This window comes from Ornithorhynchus anatinus, chromosome 1 (assembly GCF_004115215.2).
Source record: "Ornithorhynchus anatinus isolate Pmale09 chromosome 1, mOrnAna1.pri.v4, whole genome shotgun sequence".
In the NCBI taxonomy this organism is placed as follows: Eukaryota; Metazoa; Chordata; class Mammalia; order Monotremata; family Ornithorhynchidae; genus Ornithorhynchus; species Ornithorhynchus anatinus.
The window spans coordinates 90,412,907-90,436,249 of NC_041728.1; the positions used below are offsets into that span (position 1 = coordinate 90,412,907).

Below are 23,343 nucleotides of genomic sequence, written 5' to 3' on the forward strand. Positions count from 1 at the left end.
GTAAAGTGCCTGGCACACAGTAAGCACTTAACAAAAACCATCATTAATATTATTGAGTCATCAACCCACTTTGCTGACTTCTGCCCTGGAATCCTTAACCCCCAGGAAACTTGGGAGATCTCAAGGACTGACTTGCAGGTTTGGGTAAACTTGGGGTGACTTTAGGGGGACTGCTCTGAGCTAAAAGCAAATCATAGGTGGGGTAAAGTGAAATTCGAAATAGGAAGGTCTCTGCCTCCAAGTCAGTCCTTCCCTCCCAAACCCCGTCCTCTCCCTGACTTCCCTGTCACTGTGGACGGCACGACCATCCTTCCCATCTCTCAAGCCCGCAACCTTAGTGTCATCCTTGACTCAGCTCTCTCATTCACCCCACACATCCAATCCGTCACCAAGACCTGCGAGGCTCACCTTTATAATATCGCCAAGATTCGCCCTTTCCTCTCCACCCAAACGGCTCTCTTACTGCTACAGGCTCTCATAATATCCCGGCTGGATTATTGTGTCAGCCTTCTCTCTGATTTCCCTTCCTCCTGTCTCTCCCCGCTCCAGTCTATTCTTCATTCCGCTGCCCGGATCATCTTTCTGCAGAAATGCTCTGGGCATATCACTCCCCTCCTCAAAAACCTCCAGAGGTTGCCTATCAACCTTCTCACGCAACAAAAACTCCTCACCCTTGACTTCAAAGCTCTCCATCACCTTGCCCCCTCCTACCTCACCTCCCTTCTCTCTGTCTACTGCCCACCCCGTACACTCCGCTCCTCTGCTGCTCACCTCCTCATGGTCCCCTGTTCATGTCTATCCCGCTGTCGATCCCTGGCCCACGTCCTACCGCTGCCCTGGAATACCCTCCCTCCTCACATCTGCCAAACTAACTCTCTTCCTCTCTTCAAAGCCCTACTTAGAGCTCACCTCCTCCAGGAGGCCTTCCCAAACTGAACCCTCCCTTACCCTCTGCTCCTCTTCCCTGCCCCATGCCCCTTCTCCCTCCCTCTGCTCTTCCTCCCCCTCCCCACAGCACTTATGCATATTTTTATATATTACTCTATTTATTTTGCTAATAATGTTTATAAATCTATGATTCCGTTTATCTCGATGATATTGATGCCAAACTACTTGTTTGTTCTGTTTTGTTGTCTGTCTCCATTTAGACTGTGAGCCCGTTGTTGGGCAGGGATTATCTCTATCTGTTGCCAAATTGTACATTCCAAGCGCTTAGTACAGTGCTCTGCACATAGTAAGCGCTCAGTAAATACGATTGAATGAATGAATGAATCTTCTGCGGTCCTGATCAATGAGTCAGTGATATTTACTGAGTACTTACGGTGTGCAGAGCACTGAACTAAGTGCTTAGGACAGTACAGTGCAGTATTCTGCACACAATAATTGCTCAATAAATATGCTCGATTCATTCCTTCAATCAATTGTATTCAGAGCTTACTGTATGCAGAGAACTGTACTAAGCACTTAGGAAAGGACAATATAACGATAGACATATTCCCTGCCCACAAGGAGCTTACAGTCTAGGGGACAGAAAGACATTAATATAAATAAATTACAGATATGTACATAAGTGCTGTGGGATGGAGAAAGGGAGCAAGTCAGGGTGAAGCAGAAAGGAGTGGGAGAAGAGGAAAGGAGCGCTTAAGTACAATAGAATTGGTAGACAGGTTCCTTGCCCTCTAGAAGCTTACAGTTCTGTTGAGGCAGCATTGGAGGGAGAAGAGAGGAGTGTCTTTGTCCACATAATAACTCCCAGAATGCAGGAGAATTGCACAATGTCCAAGAAACTCTCCAATCCCTTTAAAAATTAACAAAGCAGGAATCAACCAGGCTTTGCCTAAACCCTCCTGGAGTGTCTGTTAGGGTGGTCCTGTAAACTCTCCCCTGGCCAGGGAAACCAAGTTTTCAATTTGAGTGGTGGGACAAACTTGGGAGTGGAGTGATGTGGGAGTGAGGCTTTGAGGAGAAATGGGAGGAGGCAGGGGAGAGATAATAGGGGGTGGAGAAGAGGGGAAGGAACAGGAGAAGGGAGTAAAAGAAGGAAGTAGGAGAGATTAGGAGTGGGAGAGGAGAGGTAGGAAAGGAAGGAGAAAAAGGAAGGGGGCAGAAAGGAGAGGTTTTCACCAGTGCTTTACCTGCTTCTACTATTGTTCCAATACCTATTTTCAGGTACTTGCCTAATCAGTAGTACTTAACTGTCTACTGTATGCATAGCACTGAGTGCTTGGTAGAGTACAATCACAGAAGACATGAATCCTGCATAAAAGAAACAGAGGTGTGAGAATGAATGCCTCTCTCTTCTTGCCTCAATCAATCAATGGTATTTAGAGAGTGCTTTCTACATTAAGCCCTTGGGAAAGAGCAATACTGTAAAGTTGGTAGACATGATCTATTTTTTTAATGTCATTTGTTAAGCACTTCCTCTGTGCCAGATACTGTACTAAGCACTGGGGTAGATGCAAGATAATCAGGTTGGACACAGTCCCTGTCCAACATAGGGTTTATAGTCTTAATCCCCATTTTACAGATGAGGTAACGGGCACAGAGAAGTGAAGTGATTTGCCCAAGATCACACAGCGGACAAATGGCAGACCTCTGTCCTCAAAGATTTCAGAATCTGCCCAGTTGCTACACTGGCTTTCTGGGATCACTAAAGTTCAGGTGCCCTGCATGGGTTACGTAGTTACAATCATCCTTGGACCGGGCCTGTAGCCGCGACCATCAGACCTTATCGGAAGGCAGCACAGTTCCTCTCAGCCCCAACCCTGACACCTTGTGAGGAGCAGCCATCTGCTTGCCTTCCCTGTTGGAGCTGACCGGGCAATCCTGGGGGCCTGCTGGGAGGAGATGGGGTTGCCTCAGGCAGTAGCAGTGTCTCTTTCTCTGTAGGTTGGATGGAGCAAGAGTTGGGTTCACCATTTTGCCTCCACCTCTAGTGTCTTTGCCTCGATAGCAATTTCTGGAGCTGGACAGGTGAGGGAGTGGCCAGGGATTGTGTCCAATATTCTGTTGTGTTATACTCTCCCAAGTGCTTATTCATTCATTCAATAGTATTTATTGAGCGCTTACTATGTGCAGAGCACTGTACTAAGCGCTTGGGATGAACAAGTCGGCAACAGATAGAGACAGTCCCTGCCGTTTGACGGGCTTACAGTCTAATCGGGGGAGACGGACAGACAAGAACAATGGCACTAAACAGCGTCAAGGGGAAGAACATCTCATAAAAACAATGGCAACTAAATAGAATCAAGGCGATGTAGTACAGTGCTCTGCACACAGTAAGTGCTCAATAAATACAACTGATTGATTGATTGACAGATGAAGGATCACTTTCACCTAGTCATGCCTACTGAGGCCTCTGCTTCTGGCTTCAAGGGGTAAGAAGGGCCTACTTACAGTTGTTCTCCATGCCTAAAAATCTAGGGCTAACCTCCTTGACCTCTCAGGATCGCACCTGGAGCGTTTCCAGGACTCTACGAGTCTCAGCTATGAGAGGCAGAGTCAAGCAGGGCTTGGGCAGTGGAAGGCTAATCTGCCACAAGTCTAAACTCACCCCTATGGGGAAGAAACGACCAGGAGTCATTCATTCATTCATTTATTCATTCATTCATTCATTCTTATTTATTGATTGAATTGGGGAAGCAGCATGGCTCAGTGGAAAGAGCCTGGGCTATGGAGTCAGAGGTCACGGGTTCGACTCCCGGATCTGCCACTTGTTAGCTGTGTGACTGTAGGCAAGTCACTTAACTTCTCTGTGCCTCAGTTACCTCATCTGTAAAATGGGGATTAACTGTCCACGTGGGACAACCTGATTACCATGTATCTATCCCAGTGCTTAGAACAGTGCTCTGCACATAGTAAGCGCTTAACAAATACCAACATTATTATTATTATTATTATTTATTGAGCACTTATTGTGTGCAGAACACTGTACTAAACACTTGGGAAGTACAATTCAGCAACAAATAGAGTTGAGGGCAGAGACTCAAGTCTACTACATGGAAGAAGACAACGGTAAACCACTTCTGCATTTTTACCAAGAAAACTCTACGGATGCATTACCAGAACGATTGCAGATGGAGAGAGAGGCGTTCTGGGAGACATGTGTCCTTGGAATGGCTATGGGTCGGTGACGACTCGACAGGATAAGACAAGACAGCCTCCTTGAGGCGATTGGCTCCCTCTGCCTATGCCTCAGGCCAAAATGAATAGCTTGCCTTCTTCCCTGAGTTGCCCCAAGATTTAGGGACTTCCCAGGCCAGCAACTCTGCTTTCGGGGGCTAGGAATTGCCAAGACTAAGAAGTTTAATGTTACTGATTCCACCAGTCCTATCCAAAGGCTCTAAGGAGGTATTTTATCTACTTAAATGTATCTTATTCTGGATTAACTGCTTACCATAAAAGATTTAGCAGTGCATCACCAGATACAGGGTACATTAAAAGATAAGAATTTCACTGTTACATTTTTTTCCACAGCCACCAGCTAAATAAATACTCTCTCGGCCTAATCTGTTTTTAGCAGTTTCTGTAGTTTCCTCTATTTGGACTTTTGCTCAACTTGAATGTTAATATGATAGAGTAAAAAATGAACACAAAAGCATTTATTTTTGGTTACTAAGTGGTGATAGGGAAATATGCTATGAAAACCACAGTAGTAAGGTGATCTCAACTATTATTGCGAAATAAAAATAGTTATTTTTAAAATTAAACCTCAGTACAAATAAAAATGGGTATGTCAAAGTATTTTTCAATTGCCCGTGACCTGGGATACAAGCAAATTATGATTCCTCTATGTAGGCAGCACCCATACAGAGGGTGGCCTTTAGATTACATGGATACAATTCCATATTAAACAGGTCATCGCTATGAGATGAATATGGGCATCATTTTAAATTCAATCGTATTTATTGAGCATATATTTATTTATAGTACTGTGTGCAGAGCACTGTACTAAGTACTTGGAATAGTATGATATAATAGGGTTTGTAGACATAATTCCCTGTCCCCAAAAAACTTAGAATCTAGAGTGGGAGACAGACGTGAATATAAATAAATAAATTATGGTTATATACATGAGTGCTGTGGGGCTGAGGGAGGGGTGAATAAAAGGAACACATCAGGGAAACTCTGAAGGCGGGGGGAAAAGAGGAAATGAGGGCCTCTTGGAAATGTGCCTTCAAGAAGGTTTTGAAGGTAGAGAGAGTAACTGCCTGTCAGATTTGAGGAGGGAGGGTGTTCCAGGCCAGAGGTAGGATGTGGGTGAGAGGCTGGCGGTGCGATCCACCAGATCGAGGTACAGTGAGTAGGTTGGCACTAAAGGAACAAAGTGTGTAGGCTGGGTTGTAGTAGGAGAGTAGCGAGGTAAGGTAGAAGGGAGCAGGGTGACTGAGTGCTTTAAAGCTGATTGTAAGGAGTTTCCATTTGATGTGTAGGTAGATGGGCAACCACTGGAAGTTCTTGAAGAGTGAGGAAAACATGGACTGAATGCTTTTGTAGAAAAATGATCTAGGCAGCAGAATGAATTATGGATTGGAGTGGGGAGAGACAGGAGGCAGAAAGGTCAGCAAGGAAACTGATAATCAAGGCAATTCTTCCTTTTGCTTTGACTAATATGAATGTCCAAGTCAAAGTCAGTTTTAAATTTGTAAGAGAAATTTCCATGAGATTTATATTCAAATAGATCATGTAGAGTTATTATATTTCACTCTATGGTGTCGAATTCACAATGCAGCCACGATGTAGTCAATGAAAACATGGATAGATTGTGAATGGCTGAATTGAGGAGTACACTCTCCCACAGACTCACATTTTATAAACGGTGATCCATTCTAAAATCTCTGGAAAAATTATTCCTGTAGGCACTATATGCTATTACATTAAGCATCACTAAACTGCAGTTTAATATTTGTTAATACTTCAAAGTATTATATTCCAAATGTGATACCCTACAATGATTATAGCAGAGGAAGGTAAAAGTAGAAGCTTCTGCTACAGACTGTGGTAGTGGTTTTTCAACTGTAGTGAAGAACTGGATGGAACAACATCCCTCTTTTCTTGCCTTCAGAAAGTATCTTGTCATGGGCCAAATCCTTCGGAATGCCATGAACTCTTTTCTCTGTCAGGGCCTTCTTCGATCAATTTTACAATTTCATTTGGTTTTCAAGTTGACGCAAATCTTCAAACTCAAATCTTAGCTGAGAGTGACGAGGCGGTAACTTTATTCTTTGGTTTTTTTTGCATATTGCAGTGATGTTTGGATTTGCAAGGTGTTAAACATTCATGGCGGCAACCTTGAGTTGTACGTTATCTTTGGGGTGTCTGTAACCTTTATTCATCCCCCATCCAGCCCCAGAGCACTTTTAAACATATCTGTAATTTTATTTATATTCATGTCTGCCTCCCCCTCTACATTTTGAGCTTGTTGGGGGCAGGGAACGTATCTGTTTATTGTTATATTGAATTCTCTCAAGAGATTAGTACAGTGCTTTGCACACTTTAAGTATTCAATAAATATGAATGAATGGATGAATAACCTGGCATGGCATATCAATTCACACCAGTTTTATCTCTGGGTTGTAGGTAGTATCATGGTCTGTCCCCTCTCAGGTCGCACCTGGAGAGTTTCCAGTACCCTACCAGTCTCCACTACTGGAGGGAGAGTCAAGCAGAGGCATACCCATTCCATTCCTAGATTGGGCAGTGGCTAGCGAATGGAAGGCAAGCGCTACAAGTCAAAACTCACCAGTGCTGGGCAGCAGCAGCTTGGGAGAGAGTAGAGGACAGACACTCAAGTTTACTGCATGGAAGGAGGCAATGGTAAACTACTTCCATATTTTTACCAAGAAAACTCTATGGATACACCAACAGAACGATTGCAGATGGAGGTGGGGCTTTCTGGGAGAGATGCGTCCACGGCGTTGTTATCGTCGGAGATGACTCGACAGCATAAGACAAGACAAGATCATGGTTTGGCTAAAACCTGCAGTCTGCTTTGTCTTGTACTGTTACCACTGTTCTGGGGGAAGTTGACGGCACATCCATCCTTCTCATCTCACAAGCCCGTAACCTTGGTCTCATCCTTGACTCCGCTCTCTCTTTCACCCCACCTATCCAATCCATCACCAAATCCTGTCGATCTCACCTTCACAACATCGCGAAGATCCGCCCTTTCCTCTCCATCCAAAGCACTACCACATTAGTACAATATCTCATCCTACCCTGACTAGATTTATGCATCAGCATCCTTTCTGATCTCCCATCCTCCTGTCTCTCCCCAAGTCAGCCCATACTTCACTCCGCTGCCCGGATGATCTTTCTATAGAACCGTTCAGGGCGTGTCACTCCCTCCTCAAAAATCCCCAGTGGTTGCCTATCAACCTCTGTATCAAACAAAAACTCTTCACTACTGGCTTCAAAGCTCTCCATTACCTTGCCCCTTACCTCACCTTCCTTCTCTCCTTCTGCATCCCAGCCTGTACACTCTGCTCCTCTAGTGCTAAACTTCTCACCATGCCTCACCTGTCTCATCGCCGACCCCTAGCCCACGTCCTATCTCTGGCCTGGAACGCCCTCCCTCCTCAAATCTGACAATCATTCTTCCCCTGCTTCAAAACACTACTGCAGGAGCACCTTCTCCAAGAGACCTTCCCTAAGCCCTATTTCCTCAGCTCCCTCTCTCTTCTGCATCACCTAGATTCACTCTCTTTACTCTTAATAATAATAATAATAATGTTGGTATTTGTTCAGCGCTTACTATGTGCCGAGCACTGTTCTAAGCGCTGGGGTAGACACAGAGGAATCAGGTTGTCCCACATGGGGCTCACAGTCTTAATCCCCATTTTACAGATGAGGTAACTGAGGCACCGAGAAGTTAAGTGACTTGCCCGAAGTCACACAGCTGACAAGTGGCCGAGCCGGGATTTGAACCCATGACCTCTGACTCCAAAGCCCGTGCTCTTTCCACTGAGCCACACTGCTTCTCGTATCTAACCTATCACTCTTCCCCCCGGCCCCACAGCACTTATGTATATATGTATATATCTATAATTCTACTTATTTATATCAATGCCGGTTTACTTGTTTTGATATCTGTTTCACCCCCTCTAGACTGTAAGCCCTGTGGGCAGGGACTGTCTCTCTTTATTGCTGTATTGTACTTTCCAAGCACTTAGTACAGCGCTCTGCATACAGTAAGCACCAGTAAGCACTCAATAAATATGACTGATGGACTAAATGAATGAAAAAAAGAATTGGACACTCCCATTGCTATGCTACCTATTCATATCTTAGTTGCTCTGTTTGTTTTCTCTAATCTCCTATTGTCATATCTGCTCTATATTTGAAGCAACAACCATTTTGAGCTGCAAACTACAGGATAATTAAAAAGGGCCCAGAAAACTGATATAATTCAATAAGCACTCGAATTCTAGGTTCCCTTTAAGAAATAATTCATATCTTTTAAACTTTAGATACTGATCCAGAAGTCATTATGGAAGCAACAGAAACTCATTTTTACCAAATTTTCTCTTTATATAACTCTACTTTGTTACAGCAAAATTCATCACCAGGAAACCAAACGAATTGTGTGAAGATGGAAACACTTTCAAATACATATGTCTGAAAGATCTATTAACAACCTTAAATATATCAATAATTTGAATCAGTCACATTGCTGTAAAAAGTATAGAGCACTGATAATATTAAACAGGACGTGTGTAATTTTTATCTGCGTCACCTCAAACAAAATCAACTCTTTTTACTGTTCATGATGCAGTACCCTGCTTCTCAAAATATCATGGTCCTTAAACCATACGTAGAAATCTTTAGCTGAATGTTTAAGGAAATACAGGACATATTCTTAAGTCAGGCAGCAACCTGCTCTCCAACATATACAAAAACCATTAAGGAAGTGTAATATTTGTTTGCATCAAAGCTTGTGGCGAAAAATTCCTTATTTCAGAAACCCTCCAAACTTTCTTGCCTTTAGTTGTGAAAAATCATGTCTATCAGGCATTTCTTTGTAGTCTCCAAGTGTACACAAAATAATTTGTTTGCAGGAAAAAGAAAGCTACTATTTACCATCTGACATGTATGAATTTGTATAAGCCCTTCAGGGAGTCTGTTTTTTAAGTTCAAACAGACTGTGATCTATATTCCATGGCAGCTCAAGTAAGTAGACCATAGTAACTGGTCTTATCCACCTAGCTTTGCAGATGAAGGATGGCACCTTATGATAGCTAACGTGCCAAAACAAAAATGTTCATTTGACTGTGTTTCCTGAAGGGCAGCTAGAAGGATAGAAGATTGCTGATAACACAATAAGGTAAGAACTGTTCCATTTAAATCAAGGGAACGACGACCTCGGCAGAGGAAAACGTATGGCAACTGAATATCTGAAACCCAATCAAAATAATAACTTTTCAAATACAGAATGTTTCCATGAGTTTTGAAGTCACTAATTAATAACAACCTTTCAATGGGAGAGCATATTAGCTTGTCTCTTTCCAGGGATTAATCCTTATTTCCCTCCCACCTCTTATCCACTACTTAGCTCAGCTCAACAGAACTCTGAACACATCCTTATACTCTACTATTTACCTGATCTGTAATTGTCTTTTAATATCTTTAGAGAAGTAGTATGACTTAGTGGGAAGAGCATGTGTCTGGTGGTCAAAGGCCTTGTGTTCTAATCCAGGCTCTGCCATGAACCCTGCTGGGTGACCTTGGGCAAATCACTAAACTTCTCTGTGCCTTGGTTCCCTCATCTATAAAATAGGGATTTAATACCTGTTCTCCCTCCTATTTAGATTGTGAGCCCCATGTGGGACCTGATTATCTTATATCTATCCCAGCACTTAGTACAGTGCTTGGCATTCAATAAGCACTCAACAAATATTATTATTATTATTACTATCTGACTCTCCCTCTAAACTGAAGGCTTCCTGTGGGCAGGGATCATATCTACCAACTCTACTGTACTGCACTTTCCTTAGCACACAATGCTCTGCACACAAAACATGCTCAATAATTACCATGTATTGATTAAGACCTCACCGTCTGAAAAACACTAAAGCACACGGATTATAAAGTGATGTGAACTCACAACACCATAGGCAAACTGATTATTTGAATTCTGATCTTGCCCGATTAAGCTAAAGCCTTCTAAGAACTAAAAAAAGTATACTGATGTGTGTAGATGGTAATGTCCTTCTAGGCAGAGATCATGACTACCAATTCTTGAAACTTACTTTCCCAATGCTTAATAAGTGCCCTCCACACAAGAAGCATTCAATAAAAGACACTGATTGATTAAAGTGTAATCTGAATTAAGTTTCTGTACAGTGGGATATTTGTAGAAAATGGCATAGAAAATAATCCAGTGATTGAACTTTATAAAAAATTATTTTGAAATACTTCATGCCTGGAGTTGTTTTAAGGCACTGAAGTAAACGTGTAAAACACATCACACCTTTTGAAAGAATACTTCAAGGGGGTTTGAAGCCTAGTTTCATTCCGTCTTAAATAAATGTACAGTTTCAAACTTCTTCCAAACAACATTTCAATCAGACACATTATATTTCTTTTGTTGACTTGAGGTACAGAAATTCAGTATCAAGTATTTTATATAAAACCCCTTGGGTTCATAAGAATACTTACAGATCTGCACTCTCCATAGGTGGCCAAGCTTGCAAGAGTAAAACTAGGTGCTGGAACTCAGTCTCATGGTGACTGGACTCTAGTAAATTCAGGAAGAGAGAGTAGCGCTTCTCCTCATTTTCTATATCTGCTACGTCAACCTAGAGAAAAATGAATGGACGTGACAAAGTTGAAAAAAAATACAATTTTTAAATGGAAAATACTGATTTTTCACAATTCCTGCATATACTGCTGATATAGAAATTATTACCCTCTTTTTAATCTCAATTATTCAAACTTGAAATGAGAAAGGACATTTATTTTTAGAAATTTCTCAATTATTATCTTAGTGGAATAATTCATTCATTCATTCATTTATTTTTATTGAGCAGCTACTGTGTGCAAAGCACTGTACTAAGCACTTTGAAAGTATGTAAATTGAGAGTGTGTTTATAAATTCACTCAAATTTTCCCAAGAAAAGTTTTCAAAAACACCTTCAGGTAGAATTGATTGAAGAAATATCCAATATCGCATTACTGCTAGACTGAATCTAACTTTTCTGTAAAATATGTTAATCATCAATTGAGAGTAATTTTCCACATAGAATTCTGTTGCTTAGTGTTGCTCTCTAGACCAGTACATTGGTTCCTTTGAGAAATTCAAATTTTGCTCTAGAGTATTTTATTTTATTGTTGAAAAAACTGACCATTTATAATCACCTTAAATATTTTTCCAGTTAAATCTTAGTTCCTGTTGTAGAGCAGCTTTTATAAATATATCAATAATTTGAATCAGTCACATTGCTGTAAAAAGTATAGAGCACTGATAATATTAAACAGGACATGTGTAATTTTTATCTGCGTCACCTCAAACAAAATCAACTCTTTTTAATATAAAATATTAAGTTCGTCTCACTGATGATTCAAAAACAAAGACTAATACATTTTTCTTTTATACTGAAATATTAAAATAGGTCAGATTTTCAGCTCAGTGGCAGATTCACGGGATGAAATGTTAATAATTTTGTGGAACTCCAAGTATTTCTAAAAATGAACTGGGCTCATAAGGTATTTTTAAATTCTTAAACATCTTTAGAAGTTCAGAAATTATCTGTTCTAAGATTCCCAGGTGCTATAAAATTTGAAAGGAAATATTTTCATAGAATGCTGGGAAATTATTAACTGCATTTAGTAATAAAAGGTACACAGTGTTAAAAACATTCAATTTTTAAAACTTTTTGGCTTTGGATATAAGGTTATGTGAAAACATCACAGTAAAACATTCTTTTTGCACAAAAATATGCTTGGAATGAGACAGTTTTGACGTCAGTAAAGTCGGTGTATGCTTTGAAATTACGGGGCAGATGAGACTGTAGGGGGTTATGAAGCTATAATGTGACTCAAAAATGAACAGCTACTAAATCATCATGGCAATAACAACTACTTGTTGCTAGAGAAACGACTAAATGGGAGTATGGACTCAGTTCAACTTCTAGCCAACAATCATCATGACAATAACAACTACCTGTTGCTAGAGAAACGACTAAATAGGAGTATGGACTCGGTTCAGCTTCTAGCAACAATCAATCAATCCATCAGTGGCATTTACTGGGCACTTACTATGTGCAGATCACTGTTCTAAGCACTTGGGAGAGTACAACACAAGAGAATTAGATGACATGTTCCCTGCCCATAATGATTTTACAGCCTAGAGGAAAGCCTATAGCACCCAGTAATCCCAGGTGGCCTCCCATCCAAGTACTAATCAGGTCCAACCCTGCTTAGCTTCCGGGATCAGACGAGATTGCGTGCGTTCAGGGTGGTACCCAGGCAGCTGTCGTGAGTGATTTGGCCAGACACAGAATCAACATCCCAGCAGTCGGTGAAGCTAGATGTCCTGATAAAGGACAGCTTGAAGATAAAGGTGTCAGCCAGGTGCTCCCACATCCTCCCTCTGGTCTGGAACTCCTTCCCACTCCAAATCTGCCACACCCCTAAGTCAGTAAATCAACTGTATTTATTGAGCATTATTCTATGCAGAGCACTGTTCTAAGTGCTTGAGAGAATACCTATAACAATAAACCAACACATTCCCTGGACATCTGGAGGACAATCAGTGTCCCCACCTTCAAAGACCTCCTAAAATCACATCAGGAGGTCTTCCCGGGTTAAGCCCTCTTTTCCCCAAATCCCTCTCCCTTCTTGTAGCTTACACACTTGGATTTCTACCCTTTAAGCACTTGATACTCATCTCACTCTCAGCTCTATAGCACTTATGTCTATATCCATTACTTGCTTACATATTGTAAGTAAGTCTCCTCCTTTAGGCTGTAAGACTTTGTGGCAAGGAATGTGTCTATCAACTCTATAATACTATACTTATCAAGTGCTTAGTATAGTACTCTGCACAGAGTAAAGTCCTAAATAAATATGATTCATTGATTAGAGTTGTTGGTTAATATAAACGTGAGAAGCAGCATGCTGAAGTGGATAGGGCACGGGCCTGGGAGTCAGAGGGGTTCTAATCCCGACTCTGCCACTTGTCTGCTGGGTGATCTTGGGCAAGTCATTCATTCAATCATTTTTACTGAGCGATTAATGTGTGCAAAGTAATGAACTAAGCACTTGGGAGAGTACGTTATAACATATAATATGAGTCACTTCACTTCTATGTGCCTCAGATACCTCATCTGTAAAATGGGGATTGAGACGTCAGCCCCACATAGGACAGGGACTGTGTCCAGCTCAATTTGCTTGTATCCACCCCAACACTTAGTATAGTGCCTGGCATATAGTACCATTGTTATTATCGTTATTAATTTATAATAATAATAACAAATGCAGATCACATATGCACTTCACAATGTGCTACACCCCATTCACCTATTGGTTGTACTCTGGACCCAGCTAGAAAATTACTGGCATAGACGAATAAGTCCAAGTGGTGTCATGGAAACCACAAGCACTATAATCTCTGCACACTCTCATGCATTAAATCATATTTATTGAGCACTTACTATATGCAAAGGACTGTACTAAGTGCTTAGCACTCTCCAGCCTTGAAAGCTTAAGACTGAGGCTCATCCGACCTTACTGACAGGAGACTCCTTCTATCTTCTTCAGAGCAATGGTTTTTAGGGAGTGGATGTGCAATTAGATAGCTGCTACTCTCTGATCTTTTAATTCTACCCCAAACCACAGGTGAGTAACTTGATGATCCTATTGTAGGCCTTAAAAAAGTGCTATGTCACAAATATCAGATCATTTGCCCCTCTGTTAATAAACTTGGAAAAGAGCACGGACCTGGGATTCAGAAGGACCTGGGATCTAATCCTGGTTCAACCACTTGTCTGCTCTGTGACCTTAGGCAAGTCACTTCACTTCTCTGTGACTCAGTTACCTCAACTGTAAAATAGGTATTAAGACTGTGAGCGCCTTGTGACACAGGAACTGTGTCTAACCTGATTTGCTTCTATCTCTGCAAGTGCTTAGTAAAGGGCATGGCACATAGTAAGCACTTAAATACCACAACTATTAATAGTATTCATTATTATTAAACTGCAAACATAAAAACATTCTTGCTACAAATATTTGAATGGATTTATTTTGGGTGTGGCAAGAGCTAAGTGACTGTTTTCGGCAGACCCTAGCAAGGTATTTGAAACCAGTACTTTTGGGTTCTGGCAAATACAAATGACATTTAGCTGCCCTAAGATCACCGAGATCCTGAGATTTCCCATGTCAGAATTGAAGGAGGCCTATTACATCCATTTCTGGCAGTCAAGAATATTGTATGGGAACGCACTAACAAAGGAGAGGGCATATAGTTTTATGCATTAATAGAACTTGTGAAAGTTAGCTTGCTTAAGAATGTAAGGCAAAATGCCAGAAAAACAGATAAGGATGTAAGGTGGAAGGCTGCGTGTAAGATGAAAAGTTAGGCTTGCCAAATATTGACCACTAGAAGAAGAGAAGGCACCAGAAGAAGAGAAGACTCCACAGGGGACGTGGGAAGTAAAAATCCACTGCAAGCCCTAGCTGAAACCGGCTGAGACTAGTAGAATATGTGTGTCGGGGAGGCGGGAAACGACGCCCCACCAAGAGGAATAGCACCTGCACACCCAACCAAACGATTTAGGGAGCGCACAGATCGAGGAGAGGACCAAGACCAGAAGAATGGACCTGAAGGAGAGCCTACTTAAGAGAGCAGACTGTAATGGTCGGTGTGACTCCCTTCGGTTGACACTCTCTTTGGTAGAGATCACCCACAGGATCGCCACCAACGTGGAGTCCCGCCTCAATATTTTGACACTAAAGCTGAAATCGCTGCCTCTGAGCACTCCCTCGCTGGAGGACTTCAGAGCACCCTACCACCACCACTGTAGACTAAAACTGCTTCTTGCCACTTCTGAGCACCTTCCCAGTGTCTCTCTGCAGCATCAGCCCTCTGGGGATAACATCTCTCAGGGCTAGCGGGTATAAACGGGACTGTAAAACTAGTCAGGCCTCGTACATCTTATTCTCGAAAGCCATGCTGGAAAAGTACAAAACCAAATCAAATCAACCCAAGAACCTTGTACCTAACTCCAGTACTTAATACAGTGCCTGGCATAAAATAGGCACTTTACAAATACCACGCTCATTATCAAGAAGCCAGTATACCCCAGGAAAGACTGTCAGATTGTGGCAATTGGCCTTATATGCTTACTATGTGTCAAACATAGAGAAGCAGCAAGGCTTAGTGGCTAGAGCACAGACCTGGGAGTCAGAAGGATCTTGGTTCTAAACAATAATAATAATGTTGGTATTTATTAAGCGCTTACTATGTGCCGAGCACTGTTCTAAGCGCTGGGGTAGACACAGGGGAATCAGGTTGTCCCACGTGGGGCTCACAGTCTTAATCCCCATTTTACAGATGAGGGAACTGAGGCACAGAGAAGTTAAGTGACTTGCCCACAGTCACACAGCTGACAAGTGGCAGAGCTGGGATTCGAACTCATGAGCCCTGACTCCAAAGCCCGTGCTCTTTCCACTGAGCCACGGTTCTAAACCCACATCTGGCACAAGCTTACTGTGAACAAGGACTGTATTAACCAACTCTGCTGTATGATAGTCTCCCAAGCATTTAGTACAGTGCTCTGCACACAGTAAATGTTCAATAAATACCATTAATTTACTGATTGATCGCAGAAGACATATTGTTTCAAAAGATAGTACAGCACAAACTGATTTAACTGAAGATTTGAGCTGTGGATTCCCTTAATTCCCAGGTGAATTTATTTTATATTCCATCTTCCTTCTAAACACCTCCTTTCCATAAGAAGTAGTAGAGTGCAAACAGTAAGCACTCAATAAATATGACTGAATGAAAGTAAAATTACTTATTTTAGTTTAAGGCCACCAAATGATCACCAAACTACCAATCACTGCCAGAGTTCTTGAAATTTTAGTGAATACATCAATTCTACTCTGCTAATTTACTCTAGCTGGATGTCATCAGGAAAAACGTAATACACATCTTACTACTGAACAACTCCTCTTGTTTGGGCTTTGCATAATCATGTTTCAGCTCAATGAATTGGGTGACTTTAGTCATCACCAAAATTGTATTTCTCAAGTAGCTACAGTCTATCAGCCTAGAATCACTGGATTTGACACAGTACACACCATCACCTACTCTTATAGGAGGGCAGTTTCGACCTTGCAACCGATTGTAGTTGCTGAAAATGAATAGGATTACCCTAACACTCTGTTGAATTTCATCTCCTTTTTCAGTCACTGATATAAATTTAAATTTATCTTTGTATCCCCTTTGGTGGGTTGATCCAGAACAGTTTTATAGATATTAGGCATGCTGTAACTACTTTACCTTTTTTGAACTTTTATGATTTTGTAAATTATACTCAGATAATCTTTATCATTTGTGAAAAATACACGTGATGGAAGATAAAATAGAGTAGCTTAATTGTTTCTGGCAATTTGAACCACATTTACCTAATTCATATGTATTTTGCACTTAAGGCTCAGACATTTAGTGAAGAAATTAAATATAAACCTCCAACATGATATCATGTGACTAGATGTCCAAAAATAGATGTATTGGTGTAATTATTATTATTAAAATAAAAATAACAATAATAATTTTTGTTAAGCACTTATGTGCCCAACACTGTACTGAATGCTGGTGTAGATGCAAAATATTCAGGTCAGACACAGTCTCTGTCTCACATGAGGCTCACCATCTAAGGAGGAGGAGGAAGAACAGGTATTTAATCTCCATTTTACAGATGGGAAAAAGAAAAGTGAAGTGACTTGCGGATTTCTGCTGGTTTTTCCACTCTTAATAAGCTTTAGGAATGACATTTTGTTTTCATTGTGATTGAGAGAGAACATATCCGGAATCTCTGATTGATGTTTACTCTATTATTTTTGGATGCTCACTTAACTCCTTTTTAAAAAGAGCCAGATTATATATGGTTGTAGGCATTGGTGGAAACATCAAGAAAAAAATATTTCTACTCAACTTTAAAATCAGAAGAGCAGATTTTGTTTATTTATATAAAGGGCTGTTGCTTTGGTTTGCTGGAGTTTCTTCCTCTGGAAGTTTAAGCCAGCAGAGAGGTGTATATTAGAGTACAATTAGAATGCCAGTACATAAAAGAGTTAGCAGACATGAGATACACAAACAGCTGTTGGAGAGAACAAAGCTAATGCATTTTTCTTTATCAGAGAGGCAAGACAATTTGGTTTGAAAAGACAATTATTACCAAAAGGAACAAAAAAGCAATAGTGTCGCCCCCAGAGCATTCTATTTAAGGTGGTGTTCTATACCAAATCCAATATTGAAGCAAAATTTGTTTTCCTACACTAAATTCATTTGATTCATTTTATTGTCTCTAAAGAGATGCAAGTGACATATTTAGGAGAGCCACCTCAATCTTCCTGAAGCCTCTGTTTAGGACAGTCATCACTTTACTCAAGGTTGTTTGTCAGGCTAATCAGTTTTCTCCAGCTGTGCCCCAACTGTTCAAGGCATCCTCTGAGGTTTTTCTTGTGAATCCTATTTGGATACCATGCTTTCATCCATTTGCTTTCCAGCCCACCCAATACAGATATCATTACCGATTCCTTCTTTATGGGTAAAACAATATTTTTGTTTAATCAGAAAATGGTGAAATTAAATACTTATTGAAATAGCCTCATGCTTTTGACTGAAGAGAAAGTCTAAAGGTAGACTTTTCTACTTTTCTAAGGTTCTTCAACAGAGCGTATGTCTTCCCTGCTAAATTATAAACTCCTTAAGGGGAGTGTTCTGACCACATTAGATAATATATGTTTGGGGTTGATTAACATAAAACTTGGAGAAAATGTATTAATTAGGTTAGGTCTGCAGGAGGTGTGATTCAAAACAGGCTCTAGAAGTGGACGAAGCCATGATTTGTCGGATATAAAGGGGAAGTGAGTTCCAGACAGCAGAAAGATGGGCAGGAGAGGCAGAGGCAAGAGATAGTTGTGGTGAGCCTACAACAAGCTGCCTTATTAATGACTGTTTATGATCCCATGAACAACAAGGAAGGAAGAGACTGGTGAAGGCACTGATGGGCTCTGCTTAAGGGCAGGTAATTGTGGGCCTTTGGGAGTGAAGCATGGAGGGTGGCGGGGCTTTCTCTCCCTGTTCTACCCAGTAATGGTCCTGGACCAGTTAATGACTGCCATGTAGAGCCACAGCTGCGATGCCTAAGGCAGATAAAAGGTGTTCCTTTGGGCATGGAGGAAGCAGCATTGGCATGGCAGGAGAACAGCAGAAACGAGGCAAGCAAAAGGGTCGTGCAAAAAACAACAAGGCAGCACAGAGGCACACAGAAGGCAACACTGAAGAAGCAGCAGCAGGAGAGCAGCACTCAGAGAAGTAGCAGAAGGCAACGGCACTTGGAAGCAGAAAGAAGAAGCATTGGCAGAACAGGATCCTTAGACCAAAGACTGGTACTGAACCTTTGGTAGAGTGGAGTGAGTGTGTGTATGTGTCACTCCCTTGCACATTGGTTAAACTAAGTAACATAGTTTTCACGGTAACCTTGGTGATCAGAGGTGTGGTTAGACTTCTACGTGTCACTGAGGCTCTCCCGGTCTGGGAAGGTGCTGGTTGGTATGACACGACAATAGTTAGTAGATATATTTCAGGAGAATGAAGAGCGTGAGCTGAGGTGTGGTGGAAGAAAACAGGAGGAAAGGAGGAGGGAGAGAGCTGATTGAGTGCCTTAAAGCCAGTGGTCAGAGGTTTCTGCTTCATATGAAGAGGAATGGGTAACTATATGAAATTTGTTTGAGGAGTGGAAATACATGTGCAGAATGACATCTAGAAAAATGAGGTGGGCAGCAGAATGAAGTACGAACTGCAGATGGGACACCGGAGACAGGGAGGTCAGCGTAGAAGCTGATCTGGTAGTTCAGTAGGGATTATGACAAGGGAAGGCATGGTGGCCATTTGGATGGAAAGGAAAGGGTGGATCCTGGAGTTGTGGTGGAAAAACATAGAGAATTCGGTGACAGATTGATTATGAGAGTTGAAATTGAAGGAACAAGTATGGACAATGCCAAGACTGGTGTCCTCAGGGACAGAGCGGTGTTGCTAATTGTATTGGGATGAGAAGAGGATTTGGGAGGGAAAACAGGGATTCCACTTTGGACATTTTGCATGTGGGGTAATAGGGGTCAACCTTTCATTTTGACCATGGAGGTGAAAAGGGGACAGGGATTTTAGTGGGAACGAAGACTCAGAGGGTGAAGGCTTCAAAGAGATAAATAAGCCAGAAATCTATCATTTTGCATCTTTTTATCCCTGAATGGGTTCCCATTTCTCAGTTCTGAATGGGTTCTCAGTTCTCTTCGGAGAACAGCTTAAACACCTTTTGGGGCGGGGTCATCACCCCCATCGGCATATGGAATGGGGCCCTGTGCTTAAGAGGATGGTGGGCTAGCCATACAAAGATGTTTCGGAGGTAGGAGAAAACATGCAATTACCCAGAGGGAGAGAGGTGGGGCATAGGAAGTTAAATTGGAATGTCCAACTGCATAGTGGTGGTGGTTGGATGCCATGGAAGCAGATGTGCTCCCCAAGGGAAGAAGTGTCAATTGAGAAGAGATGGAGGCCTAGAAAAGAGCTGACACCCACATTAATGGGTGGGAAGCGAAGGAGGGGGTCAGAGAGAGAGACTGAGAAGCATCAGCCAGGAAGATGAAAAAAATCAATTATACTTACTGAGAACTTTTAGTGTGCACAGCACTGTTACTAAACCCTTGGAAGAATCAGAGGGTCAGTAAAACTTAGGTTGGGAAGTGTTTCCCGGGAAAGGATGTGGCACACTTTGTCAAGGTTGGTCAGGAGGTCAAGGAGAATTAGGTTAGAGTCGAGTGCATCCTATTTGGGAAGTAGGAAATCATTCAGAGAGGTCCACGAAGGAAGTTTGGAGAGTAAAAGATGGAAGATCTCAGTAATGCACTGAGGAGACTGGACAGAAATTGGAGGAGGGAGATGGAGCAATACAGGGAGAGTGCAATGAGGTCCACAGTAGGTTTCTTTTGAAGATCCAGGAGTTGTGAGTGTGTTTGAGCACAGATGGGGAAACACTATTAGATAGTGACTGAATATGGAAATATTCAGAAGAGTTGGCACAGGTGTTTTTAGAACATGAGACAGTAAGCTCATTGTGGGCAGAGAACATGTCTACCAACTCTGTTATATTGTATTCTTCCAAGTTCGCAGTAACAATAATAATGATGTTGGTATTTAAGTGCTTATTATGTGCCAGGCACCGTGCTAAGTGCTGGGGAGGATACAAGCAAATCAAGCAAATGGACACTGTCCCTGTCCCACATGGAGCTCACAGTCTCAATCCCCATTTTACAGATGAGGTAACTGAGGCACAGAGAAGTGAACTGACTTGCCCAAGGTCACACAGAAGACAAGAGGCAGAGGCGGGATTAGAAACCATGTCCTTCTGACTCCCAGTCCAGTACTCTATCCAGTACACCATGCTGCTTCTACAACATAGTACGGTACTCTACACAAAGTGAAAAGGGTGGGGTCGGACCAGTGAAGGGGGTAGACTTATTAAAACAGGCAGATGATCTCTTGAGAGTTGAGAAGGGTGAAAAAGTGGATGTGAGACAGAGAGATTTAGGGAGGTAAAATGGGGACTGTGGGGACATCACACATGATGGTTTCAGTTTTACAAACTAAATTGTTGTCAAGGTCTCTGGGGGCGGTGGAGAGAGAGATGAAGGTGTTTGGAGGCTCAGGGGGAGTTAAAAATCTGCAATAATTGATGTGGACAACTAGGTATGGGACTAGATGAGGAAAGAGAAGTAATGTTGCTGTAAAGGAGGGCAGAGTTATAGCATGTGAGGATAGATATAAAATGGCTGAAACTGGCCTGGAACCAGGATTTCCACAAACAATGCACTGCGACCCAAGCACAGGAGCCAAGGAAACATATTCTGCAAGTGATCCAGGGCTGGTGGTGGTGGTGGTGATGTTAGAATGATGGAGGAAGAGGGGTGTGAGAATATACTGAAGACTGTACTGTATTGAGGATTAAAAAGGGACAGAATTTAGGCTCCCTAATACTCAAACCTACTAAACTATTGTCAGCATCTACCACTTAGATTTCATTTCATTCGTGAACGAATCCCTTAAGTACATGCCCACCTATTATTTACTTCCTGCTTTTCTCTTGCTTGTCACTGGATTTTGCTTACCACTGGCATTAATCAATCAGTGGTATTTATTGAGTGTTTATTCTGCGTGAAAACTATACTTGGGACAGGTGCTTGGGACAGAACAACAGAATTGATGGAAACAGTACCTTTCGATTTCTCTAATAATAATAATAATAATGGCGTTTGTTAAGCACTTACTATGTGCCAAGCACTGTTCTCAGTGCTGGAGCACTCTACTGCTTATTCTTACAAAGAGGATGATAAAGGCCCCATCATTCTAATAAAAATGGGGACTAATCCTTCCAAATCTCAACTAATATTTGATAGCCTAATATTTTTAAGTTAGAAAAATGAACATGCCAATCTTTGTGATATTTGGGCATTCTTAACAGTTGCTCACCCGAATTTATGATAGTTACCTGGCGTTGGGGGTTCCGGAGCCGGTGGCGGAAGGTGGGGTTGAATGTGTGCCCCTCCCCCCCGCTCCCCACGACGCGAGTGTGGGTGAGATGGGTGGAGGAGAAGGCAGGAGGAAGGAAAAAAGAATATGATAAAGATTTTAGAACATACACTAATTGAAGGTTATAATTCATTCATATTATGCATCTTAAAATGGCCTTTTAGCACACTTTATGAATTACTCAAAAACAATAAATGATGGGGAAAATACTTTATGCTAGAATATTTACAAAAAGCCTCTGCCTTATAAGTCTCCTCATGTACCAAAGTTAACTGATGATAACTAACTCAGAAATGATGTGACCAATTAAAAAAATTTAAAGGTAATTTTGAAAGCACAACACTTTCCAGTTCTATTAAAATACTTGAGGATACAAAAGGGATTTTTTTACTGAAAGCCTTTTAGAGGTGATTTCTATGGGCAATTTTAAGCCATAGAAATGATATATAGGGGTCTTTCCTTGTGTTTTCCCAGTTAGACGTTAACTCAATATAAAATGCTAAATTCCTGCATATAGAGATTATCGGAGGCTTTAAAGTTGCTTTTGTTATAGCAGTCTTTCTTTACATCTTTTTTTCTTGCATTAGAGTTTCTAATTCTGTTTACACTCAGCCACAAAGCCTTTTCATGAATCAAGGCATGATGGCCAAAACACACAATGAGTATAGATGTATGTAATTCCAAGCAAAAGGCCCTTAAAGCTAATTATTTGGACACAAAACACAAACGGGACTTGACCTTAACCTGGAGATAAAAGCAACTCATGTGGCAAAAGGGTAAATAATCTCAATTACATTAAATTCAAGTTTAAGTCTCAGGACATGTTCACAATTCATTGAAATAAAATTAAGATGATGTGGAAAAAATGCCTGTCTTCTCTAGTACTTAGAAAAATAATTGAAGGTAAATGATTTTAATGGCAATTTCCCCAGAAAGTTTTGCTCAAATGTCCTAAGACCTTTAAGATAATGGTTCTATAAACAGTAACCTTGATCTTATAGTAGGTTTCTGTACATTTGAACAGGAGGCATTACTTAAATTGATTAGATGACCTAGTTGGTGAGATGAACAGTGGATAAACATCATTTAGGACTGAAGGAACTTTGCTATTTGAAAGTTCTGAGTCAATTTACAAGTTGAGCCCACGGAAGCCATATGCTTATTCTTATCTCTACTGGCCATAGCAATAGTAGTAATAGTATTTACCTTATGCAGAGCATTGTGTTAAGTCCTTATAAAAGTTCGATACAATAGAGTTGGGAGATGCGATGCCTGTCTTCAAGGAGTTTAGAATCAACAAGAGGAAACAGACGTTGAAATGTGGAAAAGAGTAGAGATAAAGTGCTGGAGCAGAATACCGAGGTGGGAATTACACATGATCCTTGTCCCTCAGGGAGCTAACAGTCTGTGAGCAAAAATGAGAACTTCTCATTTTGAGTTTGGAGGTGAAAAACTTCCTTGCAAATAGAGATCACATCTACCAACTGTAGCGTACTCTCTCCCAAGCAACTCAGTACAGTGTTCTGCAC

General features: G+C 41.4%; 1 protein-coding gene across 2 annotated transcripts in view; it reads right to left on the reverse strand.

Moving 5' to 3' along the window:
• Positions 1-23,343, reverse strand: part of NBAS (NBAS subunit of NRZ tethering complex) — a 286,332-nt gene that overhangs the window by 14,448 nt on the left and 248,541 nt on the right. For both annotated transcript variants that reach the window (XM_029058646.2, XM_029058643.2), the window contains exon 49: positions 10,657-10,796. In XM_029058646.2, the coding sequence (XP_028914479.1) occupies positions 10,657-10,796 (140 nt within the window). The remainder of the gene's footprint in view (positions 1-10,656; positions 10,797-23,343) is intronic.